The sequence below is a fragment of the Mesocricetus auratus genome, unplaced genomic scaffold, assembly GCF_017639785.1.
Source record: "Mesocricetus auratus isolate SY011 unplaced genomic scaffold, BCM_Maur_2.0 Super-Scaffold_100006, whole genome shotgun sequence".
In the NCBI taxonomy this organism is placed as follows: domain Eukaryota; kingdom Metazoa; phylum Chordata; class Mammalia; order Rodentia; family Cricetidae; genus Mesocricetus; species Mesocricetus auratus.
In genome coordinates, this window is record NW_024429190.1 from 46,042,249 (window position 1) to 46,066,262 (window position 24,014).

A 24,014-nucleotide genomic window follows, 5' to 3' on the forward strand; every position below is an offset into this window, starting at 1 on the left:
GTTGACAGGTGCATCAGACGCAGTTGGCTCTAAGCCCCGCACTGCCTGGGACACTTACTAAGTCTACTGAGCAATCTCAGCAACTCAACACATCCATCATAGGAGTTCCCTTTTGGCCTCCTTACTCTCCAGCTTGTCTTCAGTAGTGCTAGGTGTAATACCGCACTGCGGGGTAGAAAGAGGCCCCTAGCTCCTTTTGAAAGCCTTTGCAGATTATATGCTTCATTCTGGTATTAGAACATTCTGGAATGTGAGTGAACGTATAGCATTTTTTAATAGTACTTAATCAGTCTTATTTTAAAATTCTATTATCCCATACATACCTATGTAATAGCAAGCCAATTAAACTAGGCTTATTTTTATTTTTTATTCTTTTTAATTAAGACAAAGTATTTTTGCTTTGACACCCAGACAGGCCTTGAACTCTGAACTCCTGCCACATTCTTTACTTCTACTTCCTGTGCTGGGATTATAGGCAAATGCCACCATGTCTATCCTAGCCCCTATTTACTTTGTTTGTTTGTTTGTTTGTTTGTTTGTTTTTCTGAGACAGGGTTTCTTTGTGTAGCTTTGGAGCCTGTCCTGGAACTTGCTCTGTAGACCAGGCTGATCTCAAACTCACAGAGATCCACCTGCCTCTGCCTCCAGAATGCTGGGATTAAAGACATTTGCCACCACTGCCCAACCTCTATTTACATTTTTGAGGCTAGTTGCTAACTTTGTTTTTAACCATAGTATATTTTGTGTAGTTAAATGAAGAAAAGTTGCCTCTGAGCATGTTTATCTGCAACCTCATTGACAGGGCTGCAGCAGTCTCTGAAATCAGACATGCTGAGGTACATTGTTTAAAGTGTCTAGCATATCAACTGGGTAGGACTCCATTGGAAAGAGGCACTTTATAAATAATGGGTTCAATAGACTAAACTTGATTAACAGGCATCTTCAGTCCTTGACTTTGGCCACTTTGTCTTTTTTAAAAAATTGGAAATGTTTTTTTCCCCCTCCCTCCCCCTAGAAATTTTTTTCTCTTTTAAAACTTTTTTTTTAGTTAAAAATTTTTTTTCAGAATAGAGGACATTGAGACAAGGTTTCTCTGCATATCTCTGGCTGTTCTTGAACTCACTCTGTAGACCAGACTGGCCTGCCTCTGCCTCCTGAGTGCTGGGATTAAGAGCATGCTTGACTATACCTGGCTTATGTCTCTATTTGTTTCTCCTCCTCTGAGTTGTTTCCCAACAAGATTCTTAGTATCTGGCTTGAGTTAGAACTTTTATTTCAATTTTATTGGATTTTACATATGACAAATTTTACATATGAGTAGCTGTAATTCTTTAGTGAAATACTTGGTTCATTATTTGTCTTAATTCTTATTTTCCAGGCATATTGTATTTTAGCAGGATCTTTGGTGTCTGAAGGAGGTATGTAGTGTCACAAATTATTTTAAGTTTAGTATATTTAACAACTCGTTCGTTATAGTTTGCCAAGTTGTGTTAGTACTGTGGAGTTAGGAGCCTAGCTTTGCTTTTCAAGGTAGAAAAGTTCTGTGGTTGTTGCTGTATAGATGAGGCCAAGGGAAATAGGCTGTGTTCATGAGTGGCCTGTATTGCTCAGACCATTGGAAATATAGAACATAATGGTACTGACTTTTTAAGTTGGTTTTAGTAGTGGTAATCAGAAAAGAGCTGTCTTGGTACAATAAGAATAATAATTTCTGAAATATAGCTTCAAATATATTGTAACAGTTTTTAATATCAACATAAACTACCTAATTCAGTGCTCTTCACCTCTGAAAGATTAATTTCTGTACTTGGTATTCCCTTCATCCACCTCTTAAAACAGCCATACATTCTTTGTATATGAGGGTCTGTATATGTGCATGCATATGTATATGTATACAAGCATGCAAAGGCCAGAAGAAAGCAACAGATCCCTCGGAGCTGGAGTTAACAGGTGTTTGCTGGGTGCATGGTTGTTACATGAGGGCTGAGATCCAAACTCCAGTCTTTAAGATTGCAGAGGTCTTACCCCATTTTTAAAATTAATATGATTTCTGGTAGCAATTATGATTGTACCTTTATGATGTATTCCTTAGTTGATAGGCCTCCAAAGGTTGGGAGGACCAGAGGTGATGATGCCCAGGGAGTGCCGCCTATACTGACTGCTCAATTGACAGAGGCTGTTACTGCTGTAGTATTTGTGATTAGCTATTATGGTTTGAAATAGGAGATTCGTTTTGTTATAATGGTTAATTAGGTCTTGATAAGCCAACTCTGGTGTTCATATGTTGTGCTTATTTCTTTATCTTTTGAAATGTCGTCTTTAAAGTTTGAAGAGAGGAAGTTTCTTCCTTGCTGATAGGATGTTTCTCTTTCAGCAACACTTCTTGTTGCCATAAATGAACTTCGCAGGAGCGCTCAGGCCAAAGGAACATCATTTTATAAGTATGGTATGTAGTTTAGAACCAAGTATTTCTATTTTCTTTTTATTATTCTTAAAATATTTAGTGCTGTTGCTTTATTACTAACAAATGGTATAAAACATGTCTCACTGCCTTCTGTATGTGGCTCTCCAAAGACTAATCAGCTATGTTAAAAAGAATTTTTGAGCATAGGAATGTTTTCTATCTGAACTTGACTTAGGTGAGCTGTTCTATTTCTACATATACCTGTATCATTTGGAAAGGTAATTTTACTAAGTTATTATTAGCATTTAAGATAATAAATAGGGTTTTTAGGGGCTGGAAGGATGGCTCAGAGGTTAAGAGCACTGCCTACCTTTCCAGAGGTCCTGGGTTCAGTTCCCAGCAACCACATGGTGGCTCACAACCATCTATAGTGAGATCCGGTGCCCTCTTCTGGTGTGCAGGCATACATGCAGGCAGAACACTATATACATAATAAATAATTTTAAATAAATAAATAGGGTTTTTAAAAATACAATCACTCATGCGTTCTTGTTAATTAACAGATTGATTTTAGAGGGGTACTTATTGAAATGTCTTCTGATAGTGTCAAATTGAGATTTCAGAAGTTTTCTTTTCTTGTCTGCTGCAATGATTAAGTCATGGAAAGTCGTGATCCCAGTACCAATGTTATACTATTGGAGGACACTGCAGCTGTCTTAGGAGTGATAATAGCAGCCACCTGCATGGGCCTTACCTCTGTAACAGGTAAATGTTTCTTAAATTATGTGTGGTTTTCTTCTGTTTAATTCTCTAATATATGGGGATTTGGTCACATCACTGAATAATTTTAAACAAATATATTATTATCTATTAATTCCATACTGTTTTTTATTTGTGTATTTGTATGGAACTGGCTATCATTATATTTAGTGAAATAAGACTGAGACCAAATACTACATATTAGCAGCGACTAAAGAGGTAACCAAAGGAACAGAAGTGGATTTCAATACCTTGGTTGTTTGCTCTCTGAAGCTCACTGAAATGATACGAAATGTTTTGGTTTCTTCTGTGATTCTTTCAGGCAATCCATTGTATGATAGCCTGGGTTCCTTGGGTGTGGGCACCTTACTAGGTGTGGTATCAGCCTTCCTGATCTACACTAACACAGAAGCACTCCTAGGCCGATCCATACAACCGGATCAAGTACAGCGGCTTACTGAACTCCTGGAGAGCGACCCGTCAGTAAGGTAGGCCTTGTCTAGTGATGCTCTGTGGGTGTCTCACACAAACACAGTGGCCTCTTCCTCAAGGGAAGAAAGCTTATGAAGGAAACCCCCTGTACGTTTCCCTTTCAACTGTGTACCTCATGGATAAGTCGTAGATGCTGCATTGAAGACAGACAGAGTTGAGTGCACCTGCCTGCCTTTTCAAGGAGAAGCCACTAGACAGTGCTGCTTGTATCACAGTTACAGCTTGAGTGTATGAAATGCGAAAGAGCTTTCATTCATGGGGAAATGATTACCCAAGTAAATATCATGTGTATATCTTTTGAAGATAGTGTTTGAGTTTTAAAAAACTTCCCCTGCCCAGACACTTTTTACCTTGGTGGTGGTGGTGGTGTGGTGGTATCATGGTGTGGTGTGGTGTGTGTGGTGTGTGTGTGGTGTCGTGGTGTGTGTGGTGTGGTGTGTGTGGTGTGTGTGTGGTATCGTGGTGTGTGTGGTGTGGTGTCGTGGTGTGGTGTGTGTGGTGTCGTGGTGTGTGTGGTGTGGTGTCGTGGTGTGGTGTGTGTGGTGTGGTGTCGTGGTGTGGTGTGTGTGGTGTGTCGTGGTGTGGTGTGTGTGGTGTGGTGTGTGTGGTGTGGTGTCGTGGTGTGTGTGGTGTGTCGTGGTGTGGTGTCGTGGTGTGGTGTGTGTGGTGTGGTGTCGTGGTGTGGTGTGTGTGGTGTGGTGTGGTGTGGTGTGTGTGTGGTGTGTGTGGTGTGGTGTCGTGGTGTGTGTGGTGTGGTGTCGTGGTGTGTGTGGTGTGGTGTCGTGGTGTGGTGTGTGTGGTGTGGTGTCGTGGTGTGGTGTAGTGTGGTATGGTGTGGTGGTAGAGGAGACAGCTGTTGAACCCAGGAATTTTTACACCTGTGAGGCAAGTGCTGTACTGATGAGCTGTAACTGTACCCACCAAACCTCTTCTTTTAAGTTGTATAAAACTAAAGAATTGGAGGCCTAGCAGATAATCACAGAGTGGTGTTCAGCAGCAGTGTGCTTAATAACAAAGTGGAAGCCTTACTTTTGGTTCTGGGGCTGTAGCTCAATGGAAGCATATTTGCTGAGCATGCATGATGCCCTAGGGTTCAGTCCCTAGCGGGATGCCAACAATGACCAAGAAAAAAAATCCACTCTCTCTATATACATTGCTATAATTTAGATATAAAACACCCCCAACCCCCCAAGAACTCATGTGTTGAAGGTTTGATCTTAAGAAGTAAGGCTACGGAGAAGTGATTGGGTCGTCAGTTAATCTGTTCATGAGCTTAGAGCCAAATGTGCTGTTAGGAGATTATTGGAGGAGGCAGGTGGTGACAAGGGATGGCCTTGAAGGATGTTTTGGACCTGGTCTCTTCTGTCCCTCTCTGCATACTAGCTGCAGTAAAGTGGCTGGCTCCTGCATACACACTCACTCTGATTGCCCCAGACCCAAAGCAAGGGATCCAGTCTACCTTGAAGCTTCCAATGCCCTGTACCAAAACACAATCTTCCTCCTCAGTTGTTATCTTTGATGTTTGGCTACAGTGATGAAAAACTAATATGTATGATTATTTGTTCAAACTTAAAATAGAAGGTATTTAGTCTGTTCCCTGTTTTGGTTATAGTATGTTTCTATTACTATAACAGGATACCAGAAAGCAGGTAATTTGTAAAGAAAAAAGGTTTATATAAGTCACAATTCTAATACATTCTAGCAGGAGTCTTTAAATGCTGCTTGGACTTGCAAGGTGGAAAGTGGGGGTACATATAGAGCAGGGAAAATGGAGGGGGTGTTGTTTTGTGACAGCTGGCCCCTGGAATGAATGAATGAAATCCTAAGAGCAAGAAATCACTGTCCTCCAGAGGTGGCACAAATCTACTTGTGAAGGCCCCACCCCACCGTCCACTGCTGGGATGAGGGATTATCCATCAGTATGACTGCATGCAATGTCATAGTTGAAATTCTTGTAATTTAAAATTTTTCTGTGTGCCTGAATTAGTAAAACATAAGCAGTTGACATATCCTAAAATCTATACATTTAAATTTGCAAATAATTAGTTAGAATTTGGAGTTGGATATTTCAAGTGAAATGAACTCTGTTCATATTCTCTTTCTACAATACTAACTTTATAGAGTGAGTTGGGAAATCTCCCTTCTGTTTTATGGAAAATGTGTGACGAATTCTTTTTTTTTAATTTGTGTGTGTGTGTGTGTGAGAGAGAGAGAGAGAGAGAGAGAGAGAGAGAGAGAGAGAGAGAGAGAGAGAGAGAGAGAGAGAGAGAGAGAGAGAGAGAGAGAGAGAGAGAGAGATCTTGTCCACATGTTTATCTGTGTACTACATGAGTGGCTTGTGTCCATAGAGGTGAGAAGAAGACTTCCTCTGGCACTGAAGTTACATGACTGAGTTGGCATACAGTGCTGGGAATTGAACCTAGGTCCTATGAAAGAGCAGCCAATGTTGTTAACACTGAGCCATCTCTCCAGCCCCTGTCAGTAATTTCTTTTAAAAAAATCTTTGATAAAATTTATCAGTAAAGCCATCTGGACATGAGCTTTTCTAAATGAATCAGGTTTTGGTTTTTGTTGTTGCTATTGTTTTGTTTTTTATAAATTCGCTGACTTGCTGTAGACTGTTACACATTTTTTTTCCTGGGTTATAAACCTTGGGCCTTGCATCTCCCAGGCAAGTGACATCAGGTGATGTTTCTTACTGAGCTACTTTAGAAGTTTGTGTTTTCTAGAAACCTTTCCTTTACATGTATAATATGTGGGGTTTTGTACATGATTCCTTTGAAATGTTTTTCCTTAAGGTTGGTAATGTCACATCTTTTATTTCTGATTCTGTTAGCTTAAGTCTCCACCTGCCCCCACAAACACTATTTAATAAATACTTGTCAATTTGGTTTTCAAACTAGATTTTTGTTTAATTGACTTTCTTTGTTCTTCCATCTCCCTTTTCATTCATTTCTTCTTTAGTCACTGTTGTTCCCTTCCTTCTGGTTGCTTTCCATTTAGTCTGCTCTGTTCCATTGTCTTTAGGAGGGTAAGTTTCTAACCGATTTGTTACCTTTTTCATGCAGACATTCACAGAATTATCTCTCAGCATCTGCTTTCTCTGCACCTAGGCATTGTTCTCCTCTCAAAGCATTTTCTCATTTTGTTTGTTTAAAACTTTATTTTATTTTTTAATTAACAAATGATTGTATGTATTTATGATACATCACTAAATTTTGTAGCATGTGATAGTCAGATCCAAGAGTTGATACATTCATTGCCATAAACATTTATCTCTTTAGATTGAGAGCATTTGATATCCCAAAGTAGTGTGTGTGTGTTTGTTTGTTTGAAGTATACAATTGTACTGTGATTAATTTTTCCTTTCGCTCATCCCTGTAGTCATTTACCACAATCTCCAACTCCTCTCTCCTTCCCCTTCTCAGCCTGCTATTCTTTCCCAAATACTTCTACGAAATCAGTATTTTTAGCTTTCATAACATGGAATTTTTTTGTCTTTCTGTGTCCAACTTATTTTACTTAACATAATATCTTCCAAATTCATTCATGATTTAAGTGATTTCTTTTTATTGCAAAATAATATCCCATTGTTTCTATGTATTACCATTTCTTTATTCACCTATTTATAAATTCCTAGGTTGATTCCATATCTTCATACTGTAATTGGCACTGGAGTACAATTGTCTCTAATATACTGATTTCCGTGTGTGTGTGTGTGTGTGTGTGTGTGTGTGTGTGTGTGTGTGTATTTGGGGCATATCAATTTCTAAATATTTGCAACTTTTTCAGATTTCTTTCTGTTAACTAATTCTTTTCCCACCACACAGCTGTGATTGACTTACCTGTTTCTACTTTATTTCTGTCCATTTTTGTTTATTTTGGTGCATTGTGCGTTAAAGAGTAAAAGAACTCAAACAAATGTGAATTGTCTTCAAGAATGAAGATATGTGAGTTATATCATTGGAAACTATCAATATTAGTAATTGAAGTTCGTACAGTTGATTCATTTGTTTTTGAATAGTTTATTAGTTACCTATTGCAGTATGACATCTAGCCCAAAACTTAGTGGTTTAGGCAGCATTTATTATCTGACAGTAGCTGTGTCAGGGATTCCAGCCCTGCATATGTGGCTCCCCGCTTCAGTCTTTCTCACAGACAGTAGTCAAGGTGTTGATTGACTTGTGTCCTGGCAAGGAGCTGTTTGCAAGTTTTTCGATGATGGCAAAACTAGGTCCTTTTTGCCACATTGAGCCTTTCCAACATGGCAGTGTGCTTAGTCAAAGCGTGTAAGCTGACGGGCCCTCAATGAATGTGAACGGGAGAAAAGCGACAGACAACCTGCCTGATGAGGAAATGCGTCTCATCACTTGGCCTATTCTCTGGGCTAGACGTGGGTGGGATTTGAGGAGAGGGGATCGCATAGCAGAGAGGAGGCATTGATGCAGGGTCATCACACAGGCTGCTTGACACAGAGAGCTTTCTGTCTGCAGTTGGCACACGGACATAAGGAACAGCTACACCAGAATAGATTAGCCATTCCCTAGTGTTAAACAAAGAAAGACACATCACAGCGCTTTGTGAGGACAGAATGCAAACAAATGAATAAATGAGATAGCATCTTGCCCATCTGGACTGATTTTATTTTTAACTTGAGTGTCTATAACTTTGTAGCCATTGAGTCGTTTATTCTTGTGTTATCCCGGGGAGTTGATAAAGCTTCTTTGTGTGGATTAGGAAACTTGGGCTCAGTAAGTCCAAGATGATTCAGAAATTAGAATCCAGTGTTGTAATAGCATGTAGAGTCTTTCCAAAGGTGGCATTCTAGCACAACTCTGTGTTTTCAGGATGCAGGCTTTACTTCTCCTGTGTTCTATAAAGAAAGCTGATAGGAGCCGAGTGTTGGTGGCGCATGCCTTTAATCCCAGCACTCAGGAGGCAGAGGCAGGTGGGTCTCTGAGTTAGAGGCCAGCCTGGTCTACAGAGTGAGTTCAGGACAGGCTCCAAAACAATACAGAGGAACCCTGTCTCAAAAACGAGAGAGAGGGAGGTAGAGAAGAGAGGAGAGAGGTATTTGCTCCTGGGCTTAGGGTTGGGATTGATGCTTCATCTGCATTCCCTTCTGGGAGAAGAACCGTGCAGTAGGCATGGACTGGAGGCCAGGTAGTCCTGTTCGACCAGGGTGCTAGCTAGGAAGGGAAGAGGGAGGGAGGGGAGGAGGGGGGTAGTGGGTGGCTTGCATCCTCAAAGATACTGTTATCAACAAAAATTTTGCTTTTATAAATGTTAGGGGATGCTGGATGTTGGTGGCACACACCTTTAATTCCATCACTCGGGAAGCAGAGGCAGGCAGATCTCTGAATTCGATGCCAGCCTGGTCTACAGAGCGAGTTCCAGGACAACCTCCAAAGCAATATAGAAAAACCCTGTCTCGAAAAACTAAAACAAATAAATGAATGAATGAATGAATGAATAAATTGTCAGGAAATTGATAAGTGAATAGATTATGAGGATGTTTAGATTAACTTGATAATATTTTAGAAAAGCTCTTTAGAATTAGTTGCTCATGAGTGTAAATTATTATAAAAGCATATTTAGTACACTTAAACTTTCATATGGCATCATGTACAGAAACCAAACTAGATGGTCAGTCTTAGAAAGCAATGAGCTTGGTGTTAAATTGTCTGCAGTGTTGTTGGGGAAGCCGAATTCTCTGCCATGAAAGTTTGGATGTGTTACACTCAGACTTACCTGTATTGTTTTTCATCACAGGGCAATCCATGATGTTAAAGCCACAGATCTGGGCTTAGGGAAAGTCAGATTTAAGGCAGAAGTTGATTTTGATGGACGAGTTGTTACACGCTCATACTTGGAAAAGCAGGATTTTGACCACATGCTGCAAGTAAGTTTATGTATTCATCATTTTCTTCTGTAGCCCACCGTTTTGGGTTTTTTGTTGTTGTTGTTGTTTTTTGTTTTGTTTTTTTGTTTGTTTGTTTTGTTTTTGAGACAGGGTTTCTCTGTGTAGCCCTGGCTGTCCTGGAACTCGCTTTGTAGACCAAGCTGGCCTCGAACTCACAGAGATCTGTTATCTCTGTCTCCCAAGTGCTGGGATTGAAGTTGTGCACTGCCACTGCCTGGCTAGTCCACAGTTTTAAAGTTACTTTTTGTCTTAATAGTTTTAGAGTTAATTTAGTTATGAATTTCTTAGTTCCCAAGTCTGGTAAAGAACTTTTTATTTATAGTGAGTCAAAAAGAGACAGCCAAAAGAACAAATGTAATCATTAAGTTGTTAATACTTGTCCCATGTTTTCTGTCATGTGCTCTTAACACCCCGTGTGGTGATGAAATAGCAGATCGTAGCATACAGACTAACTTCAACAACAGACTAATTAGCTTGTCTAAGGTTTCAGAACCATATACAGGAAGTCACATGAATCTGATCTTTGACTCCAGATCTATACTTTTTATTAATAATATAATAGTATACCTGCCCACTTTGCTCTTTTATTTTCTGTGGATTAAATTACCAGAAACTTGTTTGTTTGTTTGTTTTTCAAAACAGGGTTTCTCTGTAATGTTTTGGAGGCTGTCCTGGAACTGGCTCTGTAGACCAGGCTGGTCTCAAACTGAAACCGCCTGCCTCTGCCTCCCGAGTGTGCCCAGCTATTACCAGAAACTTAATCCAAAACTGGTAACCAGAAAATTCCAGAGATCAGCCTAAAGTTTAAATTGCCTTCCTGAGCAGTTTGTTGGTTCCCAGGACATGACTTGTCCCTTTCCCCAGCATATTCAGTCTGTATGTTCTGCTGGAACCGAGCTGGTGTGGGGAGAGGAGAGGTGTGTTCACATAACTTACAGTATATTGTTACAATTGTACTTTACTAAACTTCTGGACTGTCGGGACAAAAACCTCAGAGATAAAAGGGTAATGTCATAGTTTAAGAGACAATTTATAGAAGCCAACAATAATCAGAATAAATATTACTACTTGGCTTTGTCAGATCTTAATATTTGCTATGTAGTTGAATATCCTGTGTAAAAAATACTAAGGAACTGAAATGTTTCCCATATAATTTTTTTAATATTTGTATACATTAAGTGTTCTTAATCAAAAGTCAAAAAGCCTGGTGTTTTGGCTTTGTTGTTGTCATTTTGTTTATTTGTTTGTACCATGGTCTGGTGTAGCCTAGGCTGGCCTCGACCTCACTGTATACCTCAGGATACCTGAATTCAGCAGCTCCTGCTCCTCCTTCCTAGTGCTAGGACCGCAGGCATGTGCCCCCATGCCTGGTTTATGTGTGCTGGGGACACCTCAGGGCTTCATGCAGACTCCCACTAACTCAGGTGCATCCCTGTCCCAGTGGTCACAGAGCTGTAGACTGCAGAACAGCTTGGATGTTCACATTAGGGGCATTCAACATGTATTGTGTTTGTGTAAGGTCTTGGAAGAAATCATTACAAAAACAGTTTAAGCCTAATTTTTTGCTAAATCTAATTTTTCATCCCCAGAGTTAACCAGTAGGCTAAATTTGATACCTGTCAATTTCCACTCTGAGTTTTAGAATGCATGCTTTTAGCAAGATATATTATATTTTGAATGTTCCACAGTGTTTGGTATAAATGTATGATATATGGTTTTATATTGTGTGACTGTATAGCTGCATAACAGCATGTCTGAGATTCCTTGTTAGTTTTTATGGTTTGGGGTCATTTTTGTCACTGCTGTTGCATTCTATGAATATGGTATGATACGATTTGCTATTGTGTTTCTAAATGAACATTTATATTGTTTTCCATTTTAAACTGTTAGAAACAATGCTACAAGCTAGGCGTGGTAGCTCAAAACTATAATCTCAGCACTTAGTAGGCTGAGACAGGAGGATCATGATTTGAGGCATCATGAGCTACATAGATCCTGTCTCAGAAAGAAAAAGAGGTGATTTCTGGTGGTGTTTCATACATGCATGTAAGTGTCTTAGGGCAGTAGGTATGGACAGCTAAGCTTAAGGTAGTTGAACTCAAATTAACTTCCAGAGTGTGTCCATTTCTCTCCCACATTCAGGATAGCAAAGTTTCTGTTGCATCTTCTTCTTCTTCTTTTTTTTTTTTTTTTTTTTTTTTTTTACCATGTAGGGCTGACTGGCCTGGAACTAGCTATGTAGACCAGGATGTCCTCCAACTCAGAGCAATCATGGTGTGTCTCACCACACCCAGAGACCTTGAGTTTTCTATGCCCCTGGCTTTGCCTCCAGGGCTGGGATCCCTAGGAATATGTCTAGTCTTTATGCTGTTTATTGTGTGGAAAAAAGTCCTTCTTTTATCTCTTTATCATAAAAAACATTTTCTTCTAAAAATTCTGGAACTTCATCTACTTTGAATTGTTTACTTACTAGACTGAAGTAGAGGTTAGCTTTTTTTATTGTTACGGGAGGTTATTGGCCTGGTCGTACCTGGTGAACAATCTTTGCCTTTACCTTTAGTTTATAGTGCTCACTCTGCATAGCATTCTTTCTGCGTTGTTTAGAAACAAGGGATTCGTTGCCGTGACCTAAAGTTTTTATTTTTCATTAAATTTAATGATGCTACAAATTATGCATAACCACTATAATTTTAAAAATCTGTTTCTACTTTCACTTTCATTCTAGGAAATTCAAGAAGTAAAAACTCCTGAACAATTAGAGGCATTTATGCTTAAACATGGAGAAAATATTATTGATACTCTAGGAGCTGAAGTGGACAGGCTTGAGAAGGAGCTGAAAGTAAGATACTATTGTCAAAATTGTCTTCTGATAGCAACAGCTGCTTTTGGAGTCCTTATTCTATGTAGATACCATACTAAGTGTGTTACATGTATACATGTGTACTCTATTTTGCCTTGTAAAACATTTGCAGACAGGGATTTGATAGGTTAGTGAAGTTAGATAATTCAGCCAGTGAAGTAGGGAATAATGTTTTGAACCTCTGGTTCAACTCCAAATTCAGTATTTTTATCACTGTTCTTCCTACTTTGCATTTAAGATAATAAAAGGTATTTTGTCTTTAAATAGAAAACATTTTGAAAAATTTTAGAGAAAAATAAAAGGAAAACTTGAGACTGTAGTCAAAATGTAGAACACTGGAATATAGTACTAAATATGTCCTTACATTATGCTATGCTTTCTGTTTTAGAGGTAATTGTACTTTATCAGCCATGTTACTAGTAGTAATATTGCTTCATATATATATATTTTAGAAGATTTACTTATTTTTACTTCATATGTATGGGCGTTTTGCCTACATGTGTGTATGTCTGTATACCACGTGTGTAGTCTGCAGAGGCCAGAAGAGGGCATCAGATCCTCTGGAACTTAAGTTATAAACAATTGTGAGTGTGGCTTCTTGGAACTGAACCTGGATCATCTGTAAGAGCAACAAGTGCTCTTTCTTATCTACTTACTGAGCCATCTCTCTAATTACTCCATGTTTTTGCAAAAATACTTGAGTGGAAAGGATTAGAAGCCAGCAGCTATCTTAATAGCAGATAGCTAGATTTCCTTATCCACCTCTGCATTCAGTCTGTGATGCATTTTGATAGTTTTGATTAAAGAACATGAAGTATTATTAGTCTACTTGTCTGCTGGCTAATCTGAGTCCAGCCTCAGGTCAAGGAAAGCCTCGTGTGTGTATGTATGTATGTATGTATATATGTATGTATGTACATTTGTATGTATTTTAATCATTGTAAAGAACTTTCAGATAGTCATTGTGGCAAATGCCTTTATTCTAAGCAGAGGAAGGCAGATCTGTGTAAGTTTGAAACCACCCTTGTCTACATAGTAAGTTCTAGGAGAGCCAAAGCTATGTAGAGAGAGACCCTGTCTCAAACAAACAAGTGGGTAGAGAGATATCTCAGAGGTTGAGAGCACTGGCTGCTCTTCCAGAAGACCCAGGTTCAATTCCCAGCACCCACATGGTAGCTCACAACTGTCTAACTCCAGTTTTAGGGGATCTGACACCCTCACATATTATATATGTGCAAAATACCAGTACACATTAAATAAATCTTAAAAAAAGAATAAATGATGAAAAAACAAAATCCCAATAACAACAACAACAAAATCACATGGTTAATTAATGTAAGCCACTCAGACAAGCACTTGCGCAGACCCACAGTCTATGCATCTCAGTGAAAATCTATATAATTCTGAAGCTGGGATGCTTCACTATCAGTTACATTTTGAGTGTGTGTGTGTGTGTGTGTGTGTGTGTGTGTGTGTGTGTGTGTGATAAGGAGAGACTTAGTTAAAAAGACTTATCTCCACTTCTTTTTAGCACAGTGCTTGCACTACTAAACTATATCAAGAAGTATTATAAATTTATTAGTTCTGATTGGCATTGTTTTGCAATGATTTTCTTTTCACTATGAAAAGGGGCATTATGGTTTCTAGTGCTTCCCATGATTGGCATATATGAGATTTGTAAAACGTCTTTGTCTTAACACATGAACAGATTCAGGGAGGTGGGATTATTTCCTGTACTGCTCATTGTATATTCATATTGATACTTTTCTTATGCATAGATCCCACTTACTAGTTTTTAGTTGTTCTAGTGATCAGAAAGAATTTAAGGGGGAGAGTGTTTTGCTGTGATCATGTGGAGATATTTTTCTTTCCAGAAACGGAATCCTGAAGTTCGGCACGTAGATCTGGAGATCCTATAGACCTGGCGAGTGAGTCTCTTGGGACACAGAGACATCTTCTTCCCCACTGAAAGGGAGTCAGTGCCATCCAGAAGCCATGCTTCTTTCTCAAGGTGGATGGGATATTTCCTGTGCTCAGTAATTGAAGAGGCCACAGGACTGAAAGTCCTTTCTTCTAATCATGTCTTCATGCTTCTGTAGGGATATTGGCTGCTTAGATCACCCACAGTTTCTCATTTTAGCAAGTCTGTATTGAACCATGAAATCATGTTTCCTTTCTTAACATGGTAAAATAAGTGTTCCCTGTGGACTTGTAACTTAGGTTACCATTGAAGTATAGCCCATCGAAGTCATCTGATCTTGAATATTCTGGCTAAACCTTGTTGTGTGGTTTTTAAACAGTCACTGTGTTTTGAGTTCTGTCTTTCCTGCCCAGTTGGCAAAGTATTTCTGTATACTTTGTGGTTTTGACCCGAACACTGAGAGGTACACTCTCCTAACTTCATTATCCACAAATGTCCATTCCAAAAATGGTGTAGTTACTGAATGGAGTGAAGGCATTTCAGCATCTTTTAGATCATAGTAGTTGCCATTTTGTAAAATTTCTTCTTTCTCCTTTACTTTTTTCCTTATTTGGTTTAATTTTGTAATGTTAAAGACATAATCCTAGATATATGACTTTTTTTTAAGGTGGCTTCAGTGCTACAGTGTTTATTTACTGGGAAATAATGCATTTGTAAATGTTTTAACATTCTGTAAAATGGACTAGAAATATTTATAATTTTACAGGCAGGATAGCATTTTGTTTTTAATTTATTTTTTAAAAAGGCACTACTTATGTAAATCTGAACTGTGGGATACTTTTGGCTTTGAGAGAGAAGTAAATCTCTTACACTGAAACTTGTGTTGCAGTTTTGTGTGCCATCAGAGCCAACCTTGCATCTGATGTCTTGAACGTTAAGTCGGGTATTTAGCATAGCGCATTGACTGTAACACATTATGTAAGCAGATAGCTCGCTGATGACTGTAAGGTATCAAGGGAAAACATTCAGTTTAGTAACTGAAGACTCAGTGAAAAGCTGCAGCTGTCACCACCCCAACAGCTCATGAGATGTGCAAGCGCAGTGCGTGTCGTTCACATGAACAGCGGCGACTCTGCCGGAAGAGTGCGGGACTCACAGCCCTGACACCCCGTGAGTTCAGTGTCTCCAGACTCACTGAGATGGAAGTTTGTGAATTACAGCAAACTGTAATGTGGAAACAAAAATAAATCTCTGATTGAAGGATTTGTTACGGTAGTTCTTGCTCCAGAAATGAAACTTGGTAGAAAATGGTATGAATTCGTGATGTGCTTTGTGTAACCACAGGGAGGGTACTTTCATCTTATTGTTTTTGTTTCTGAGCTTGGTCTTTCTGTGGAAGTCAGGCTGGCCTGGAACTCACTGTATACACCTAGGCTCTCTGAAGATACAAAATTGGGGCTAGCAGCGGGATAGCTCATTGGGTAAGAGTACTTACCACCAGACCTGTCAACCTGAGTTTGACCTCCAGGACCCACATATGAATAGAGAGAACTGACCACTCAACTGTGTGCTATGATATGTTCTCTTCCCCCAAATACATGTAATATTTTTTTTTAAAGAAATAAAATGGTTGTGCTGGGGTTGAGCTCACTAGCAGAGTATTTGCCTGGTATGTTGAAAGTCTGGGCTTGATCTACGGTCCATAACAGTGTTACAGTGTGCATAGGCGATACATATAACAGTGTTACAGACAGAGTGCATAGGTGATACATACAGCAGGGTTACAGAGTACATAGGAGATACATGCAACAGTGTTACAGTATGCAAAGGCGATACATACAGCAGTGTTACAGCCTGCATAGGAGATACATACAGCAGTGTTACAGTGTACATAGGTGATACATACAGCAGTGTTACAGTGTACATAGGAGATACATACAGCAGTGTTACAGGGTACATAGGAGATACATACAGCAGTGTTACAGTGTGCATAGGTGATACATACAGCAGTGTTACAGGGTACATAGGAGATACATACAGCAGTGTTACAGGGTACATAGGAGATACATACAGCAGTGTTACAGCCTGCATAGGAGATACATACAGCAGTGTTACAGGGTGCATAGGAGATACATACAGCAGTGTTACAGGGTGCATAGGAGATACATACAGCAGTGTTACAGTGTACATAGGAGATACATACAGCAGTGTTACAGGGTACATAGGAGATACATACAGCAGTGTTACAGTGTACATAGGAGATACATACAGCAGTGTTACAGGGTGCATAGGAGATACATACAGCAGTGTTACAGGGTGCATAGGAGATACATACAGCAGTGTTACAGTGTGCATAGGAGATACATACAGCAGTGTTACAGTGTGCATAGGCGATACATACAGCAGTGTTACAGTGTGCATAGGTGATACATACAGCAGTGTTACAGTGTACATAGGAGATACATACAGCAGTGTTACAGTGTACATAGGAGATACATACAGCAGTGTTACAGGGTACATAGGAGATACATACAGCAGTGTTACAGTGTGCATAGGAGATACATACAGCAGTGTTACAGTGTGCATAGGAGATACATACAGCAGTGTTACAGGGTGCATAGGTGATACATACAGCAGTGTTACAGGGTACATAGGAGATACATACAGCAGTGTTACAGCCTGCATAGGAGATACATACAGCAGTGTTACAGTGTACATAGGAGATACATACAGCAGTGTTACAGTGTGCATAGGAGATACAGCAGTGTTACAGTGTACATAGGTGATACATACAGCAGTGTTACAGGGTGCATAGGAGATACATACAGCAGTGTTACAGTGTACATAGGAGATACATACAGCAGTGTTACAGGGTGCATAGGAGATACATACAGCAGTGTTACAGGGTACATAGGAGATACATACAGCAGTGTTACAGTGTACATAGGAGATACATACAGCAGTGTTACAGTGTACATAGGAGATACATACAGCAGTGTTACAGTGTACATAGGAGATACATACAGCAGTGTTACAGGGTACATAGGAGATACATACAGCAGTGTTACAGTGTGCATAGGAGATACATACAGCAGTGTTACAGTGTGCATAGGAGATACATACAGCAGTGTTACAGGGTGCATAGGTGATACATACAGCAGTGTTACAGCCTGCATAGGAGATACATACAGCAGTGTTACAGTGTGCATAGGAGATACATACAGCAGTGTTACAGTGTGCATAGGTGATACAGCAGTGTTACAGTGTGCATAGGTGATACAGCAGTGTTACAGTGTACATAGGAGATACATACAGCAGTGTTACAGGGTGCATAGGAGATACATACAGCAGTGTTACAGGGTGCATAGGAGATACATACAGCAGTGTTACAGGGTACATAGGAGATACATACAGCAGTGTTACAGCCTGCATAGGAGATACATACAGCAGTGTTACAGCGTGCATAGGAGATACATACAGCAGTGTTACAGCCTGCATAGGAGATACATACAGCAGTGTTACAGGGTGCATAGGAGATACATACAGCAGTGTTACAGTGTGCATAGGAGATACATACAGCAGTGTTACAGTGTACATAGGAGATACATACAGCAGTGTTACAGTGTACATAGGAGATACATACAGCAGTGTTACAGGGTGCATAGGAGATACATACAGCAGTGTTACAGTGTGCATAGGAGATACATACAGCAGTGTTACAGCCTGCATAGGCGATGCATATGGCTTGCTTCTCTGTTCTTACAGTTTCAGATCCCTCATTTCTTATCTGGAGTCACTATCATGACTCACTGTATGGTTTCAGTGTCTTCCCTGCCTCTCACACTTGTCATTCATTATTCTATGCTGTTGTTACATGGGAAAGTGCTAAGCCATATCCAGTTTCCTCTTAGTAAAATTCTTTTGAATTTTTCACATAATTGGGCAGCAATTATTAATCCTTTTTCAAGCCCCTCAAAACAGATGTCTAGAAGTTATTCCAGATAGCGCTATTTTTAGAACCTGAAGAAGTCCTTGCTGTGAAGCACAAAGGGCTTGGGCTGAATTCTCCAGAACTTGGAGAATGCTGACTGTGGTGTCCCAGGTCTGCCGTCCCACAGACTGCAGTCCAGTGGGCCTGTGAGGTGGAGGCAGGGGCCGCAGAGTCGGGGCAGGCTAGCCTAGTGTGCACAGCGTTCATCAACAAAGAGATTTGTCTCCAGCAAGGTGGGCAGCCAGGAGCAAGGTTGTCCTTTGACCCCTGCCCATCCTTGTTGATGGCCCTCATGAGTGAGTGCATTCGTGCAGACATACACAAAAGACCAGTTAGTTCCTCATGTTGCTTTGAAATTTGAAATCTGATTTAGGCTAAGGATATAACCCTACATGATAATTTGCAAGTATGTCTTTCTAGTTCCGGTATTTTAAAGATTGTTTATGTAAATTTGACATAAAAGGGTGCAGCATATCTGGAAGTATATGTGAAACCAGGAAATGTATGATCTCATTTTTTTTCTTTGAACTAAAGCTAATTGCCATTTTAAAAACCAGAGTTAGTGAGATGGCTCAGGTAAAAGCACTTGCTGCTAAGCCAGACAACTTAGAAAACACATTCATAGTGTTTAAATGCTGTGCACCAAAGCAAGGCTTCGGTAAATGTTTAATTAGAGAAAAACAAAAATGAGAATTTGGGAAAACTAGACCTTAGTTTTAAAGAACGAGGTACAAATTCCCTGGTTTTAATTTTTTAATTACCATTTTTATTTACTTACAGTATGTGTATATGAGCTGGTGTGTGCTTTACAGCATGTGTGTGGTCAGAGGACAAGTTTCCAGCAACCGGATCCTGCTTCCACCTGTCTCTGAAGCAGTCTCTCGCATCTCTGCCCCTGGGCTGCACATGCGGGCAGAGATGTGGACTCTTCAGCCTCTCCTCCCGCGGCTCAGTAGTTGGTTGGGATTTCAGACTTGGGCTGCCACATCCAGTGTTTTTACATGGGTTCAGGGGTGGAACTCAGATCGGTAGGATTGTGGGGCATTCACTTCTACCCTGCGGGCCATCTTTATAATTTCTCAAAGGAAAGTTAATCCTGATCTTCCAGTACCCAAATGTACCCACCCGCTAAATCACCCAGAGAACAAAAGGCAAGGTTTGAGTTTGGGGTACACAGCTTTTCATTTCAGCTAGCTTGTAGCTGGAGGATGTTTTTGCTAAAATACCATCTAAAGAAAAGACCTACAGAAAGATACAGAGAGTGACACAGGCATCGGGAGTTTATATTATCTTCTCAGATCACATTTGTAAAGCCTTGGTGACGTTTCTCTAAAATGCGATGACCCCCAATTTGCCAAACTGTTAGAAGTCAGTGAAGCGAAGAATTGAAGGTGGAGTGTTCGTTCAGAGACTGTTGCCCCCGAATCCCTCAACCCGCCTCTGGGATGGAACTGTGGAAAGCATATATATTGAAGATTGGTCCGCTCCTTTACATTGGCAATTTTTGAGTCGCCACCCTAGACTTGGCTTTATGGAAAAAGAAAATTGTCATTTCTGTTACATGGTGTTTCTTCTGTCTGACGTGACTGAGATGGTCCTGGCTCCTCAGGATTTAATTTTCCTCAATGTGATATGGAAGTTAGAGCAACTCACCTCTTAATTTGGGATTTTTTTCCCTAATAAATAAATAAATAAATGCTTTTTGAACACGTGTGCTCTCTGTTATATGCTAAAGAGCAAAGTTGTATGATGCCACATTTCACCCTAAAAATCAGGATCACACCTTCTAACAGAATTTGTCATTTATTATCCTTGTTACACTGTGTTTTCTTGGTTTTAAAAAATTCATTAGTAATTATTAGCATATGGTTAGGATATCTAAAAGCTTCCGTCTTACAGTTACATGCTACTGTATGCTTTGTTAAGGCCAGATACCTACCCCTTTACTTAGGCTGTTGTAGGGGTGTGGCGATGGGGACTGAACCCAGAGCTCATGCTCACTAACCTGCGCTTGACCAGAGCTGAACCCTCAGTGCTCGAGACTACAATCTTGAGCCAGCCTCCGCTCAGTTCAGGGTGGATCTTCATGGACAACTAAGCTAATTACTCAGTATCATTGGTATTTTGAGAGGGTGTAGTTCTCTCTCTCCAAATTAAAAACCTATTGAAAATAGGAACATCCCAGTTTATAGTTTTGGAGAAAAACACAGAATGTGTGTCTGTAAGGGTTTACATAGGATTCTAAATAGACTGAAAGGAAAAACACATCTGTATTGTAATAGTTCTCACTGCAGATTCAGAGCTCTGCTTGCCAGGTACTATTTTAGGTGTATAAACATATTTAATACTCAGAGCCAGTGCATGTTTCTGCAGGTGACCAAACAGATGCAGTCATAGTTTGTGACCAACCAGCTGGGAAAGGGTAGAGTTGGGACTTGAACTCAGACCGTGTTAGCTGTTTCTGGAAAGTTTATGATGGGGAAGGGGGGTGAGGTAGTGTGGGGCAGAACAGTGCACACTGTCATTGTGAGATTTTCTTTACTATTTGTGTGTGCTGTGTGTATATGTAAGGAGGTAAAACAACGTTACAGAATCAGCTTTGTACTTCCAACGTGGGTTCTGGGGATCAAGCTCAGGTCATTGGACAAACCACTGAGCCATTCCGCTGACCACTTCTGAGATTTTTAAGTCTTATTTAGAGGAATAGAAGACAGTATTATATTTATTATATTTAATGCTTGTGTCATTGAGTTATAGGGAAGAAATCTAGAGAAAGCATGGGAGCATCAATTTAAAAGTGATTTCCTCCCAATTTTTCAGATTATTATAAAATTGTATTTGAATAGATAAAGCATTCATGATTGAATTGTTCTGGCATTCACTGGGACTGTCCTCCCAGCGCAAATGCTTTCTTCACTCAGGGCAGCTGATGTCACAGCATTCCATGTGGCCTGTGAGTACTTCAAACACGTATTCACACATGTACTGTATCTTTCCCTTGGTCTGCAAGGGTTGTAAAAGTCTATACTAGTGAAGCTCTTATACTTAAAAAGTACTCAGCAAGGATGCAGAGATGGCTCAGTCTCTTAAGAGCACTCGCTGCTCCCCAACTCCTACAAGCATCTGCAACTCCAGTTCCGGGCGATCGGGTGCACCCTTCTGGCCTCTAGTGCACCATGCACACAAGTGGTTCCTGTACATACATGCAGACTCGGACACATGAAAACCATTCTTTTTAAAGAAAAACTAGAATTTAAAAATAAAAAGCATCCAACCAGTTCCCCATTTTATGTTACCTGAGAGTTACTCCATTTCCAGGAGTATGTGTGTTATGTTTATCATATGGTAGCTACTAACAGTAGGGCACTGTTTAGAGGAACTCCATTAAAAGATCAGTCCTTGGATTCACTGGTCATGTGATGTGTTCTGCAGCCAGTGTGATTACTGACCACTGTGCTGCACAGTGCAGATATAGTACACTTCTCCTGTCACAGGCAGTTCCCTCCAATGTGGTAAAGTAATCCCAATGCCTTTACTATCTAGCTGTCTATACTGCACAACAGAATAGAAGCTAAGCTGTTTTTGGAAGCAGAGGAAGAAAAGATAGCCTTTTGTCTTAGTTAAGGTTTCTATACATGATGAGACACCATAGCTAAGGCAACTCATAAAAGAGAGTCATTGTGGGCTTCCTCACAGTTTCAGAGTGCTCGTGCTCACACACTCAGACACACACACTTTCACACACCCCACAACCACCACCACCATGATCATGGTGCTGGAGTAGTTAGCTGAGAACTTTACAGCATGAGCCATTGGTCTTGGTATGCGCTTTTGAAGCTTCAAAGGCCACTCCCAGTGACATACTTCCTCCAACAAGACCACACCTTCAAATCTTACTCCTTCACCAACTGAGGACAAGTTTTCAAATAATCTGAACCTATGGGGACCACTCTCATCCAAACCACTACACTTCCCCCCATGCGTATGTGTGTGTGCTGAGCAGGTTCACATGCAAGTGTGTGTGTGGAGGCCTGAGAATGGCATTGTCTTCAGTTGAGCTCTGTGTACTGCGGCAGAGTCTGGTACTGAATCCAGAGCTCACCGGTTGTAGCTAGTGTAGTTCATCAAGCCTGTGGCAGGGATCGGTGAGCGTGGGCATTATAGGTGTTCATGGCGCCTGCCCAGCTTTTCCGAGGCACGGGGAATCAGGACTTGATCCTCCTCGAACTTGCAAAACAAAGCAAGCACTTTATCCACAGAGCCGTCCCACAGTCCAGCGTGGCTCTGACAAGACCGTATTGCTATAAATAATGAACTTGTGGGCCATTTAAGGATACCAGCTAGTGTTATTTCGTACAAGTAAATTTGTCATTCTGGAGATGAAGCATTTGAACTCCACCTCTTGTTCATAATCATGCTCAACACTCAGGAACAAATCGGCCCTAAAATACATCCTTGAACCCTCAACCCTTCCTGCCCAGCCCGGTAAATGATGTAATGGGGTCGTGTGTGTTTACTCAGTGTCTGCCCAAGCACTGGTGAGTGTGCAGACGTCACCAAAAGCTTTTCACAGGTGAGAACTGAAGCTGATGTGCCCAGCTAATGCAAATGGAGTGTCGAGTTTACAGGAAACGAACTCTTGAACGTCGTGAAAATTGTGTCTGTGCCTGGAGGAGCTCTCACTGTAATGGTATGCTGCTGTACAGCAAGTGCTCTCGTCTGCTCCGATAAATCCTGGTTAAAAGCAATGGACTCTCAGCCGCTCTTGGAACTCTGATGGACCAGGCTGAGGTCTGTAGAGCAATAACGGGTGGGGTAGTCTTAACATTTGCAGAAGCAAGGAATTACTTGAATGCATCCAATTTTCTCACCACATTTTCCTTTTTCTTATTTTAATTTAGGGGCTGAAGGGATGGCACAGTGGTTAAGAGCACTGGCTGCTCTTCCAGAGGACCCGGGTTTACTTCCCAACAACCACATGGCAGCTCACAGCTGTCTGTAACTCCCAGGGGTCCTCCTCAGACATACATGTGTACAGACATACGTGCAGGCAAAACACCCATGCACACGGAATGAATCACTTTTGCCATTTATTTTGTGGGGATGGGGGCACATGCTGTGGCACACACGTGGCAGGCAGAGGACAACTTGCCCCCTCATTGGCAGGGTCTGTCTTCTTTCTGATGCTGTACTGTGTACTTCTGGCTAACTGACCTTTGAACTTCTGGGCAGCTTCTGTCTCCACCTCCAATCTTGCTAGAGAAATGCTGGCATTATAGTTGCATGCCACCATGTTTGGCTTATTTTGTTTTTTGTTTGTTTTGTTTTGTTTTTTGGTTTTTGGTTTTTGGTTTTTTTTTTGAGACAGGTGTTCTCTGTGTAGCCCTGGCTGTCCTGAAACTTGCTCTATAGACCAGGCTGGCCTCAAACTCAGAGATCCGCCTGCCTCTGCCTCCAGAGTGCTGGGATTAAAGGCGTGCGCCACCACCACCCAGCCATGTTTGGCTTTTTATGTGTCTTCTAGGGATTGAGTTTGCATTGTTGTCATGTTTGCATGGCAGTTTTTAACCTGCTGAGACATCTCACTGGCTGATTTTCTGTGTTCATTAAAAGCCTATGCCAAAGCCAGACATTGGTGGTGCATGCATTTAATCCCAGGACTCA

The 24,014-nt window shown here is 40.6% G+C and overlaps 1 protein-coding gene across 1 annotated transcript in view; it reads left to right on the forward strand.

Moving 5' to 3' along the window:
* Slc30a9 (solute carrier family 30 member 9) overlaps nt 1–15,622 on the forward strand; it is a 55,032-nt gene extending 39,410 nt beyond the window's left edge. The window contains exons 12-18 of the mRNA XM_005074357.4: nt 1,379–1,418; nt 2,375–2,446; nt 3,062–3,169; nt 3,486–3,651; nt 9,428–9,557; nt 12,304–12,417; nt 14,313–15,622. Of these exons, the coding sequence (XP_005074414.1) occupies nt 1,379–1,418; nt 2,375–2,446; nt 3,062–3,169; nt 3,486–3,651; nt 9,428–9,557; nt 12,304–12,417; nt 14,313–14,357 (675 nt within the window). The 3' untranslated portion in view covers nt 14,358–15,622. The remainder of the gene's footprint in view (nt 1–1,378; nt 1,419–2,374; nt 2,447–3,061; nt 3,170–3,485; nt 3,652–9,427; nt 9,558–12,303; nt 12,418–14,312) is intronic.
* Nucleotides 15,623–24,014: the final 8,392 nt, after the last annotated feature.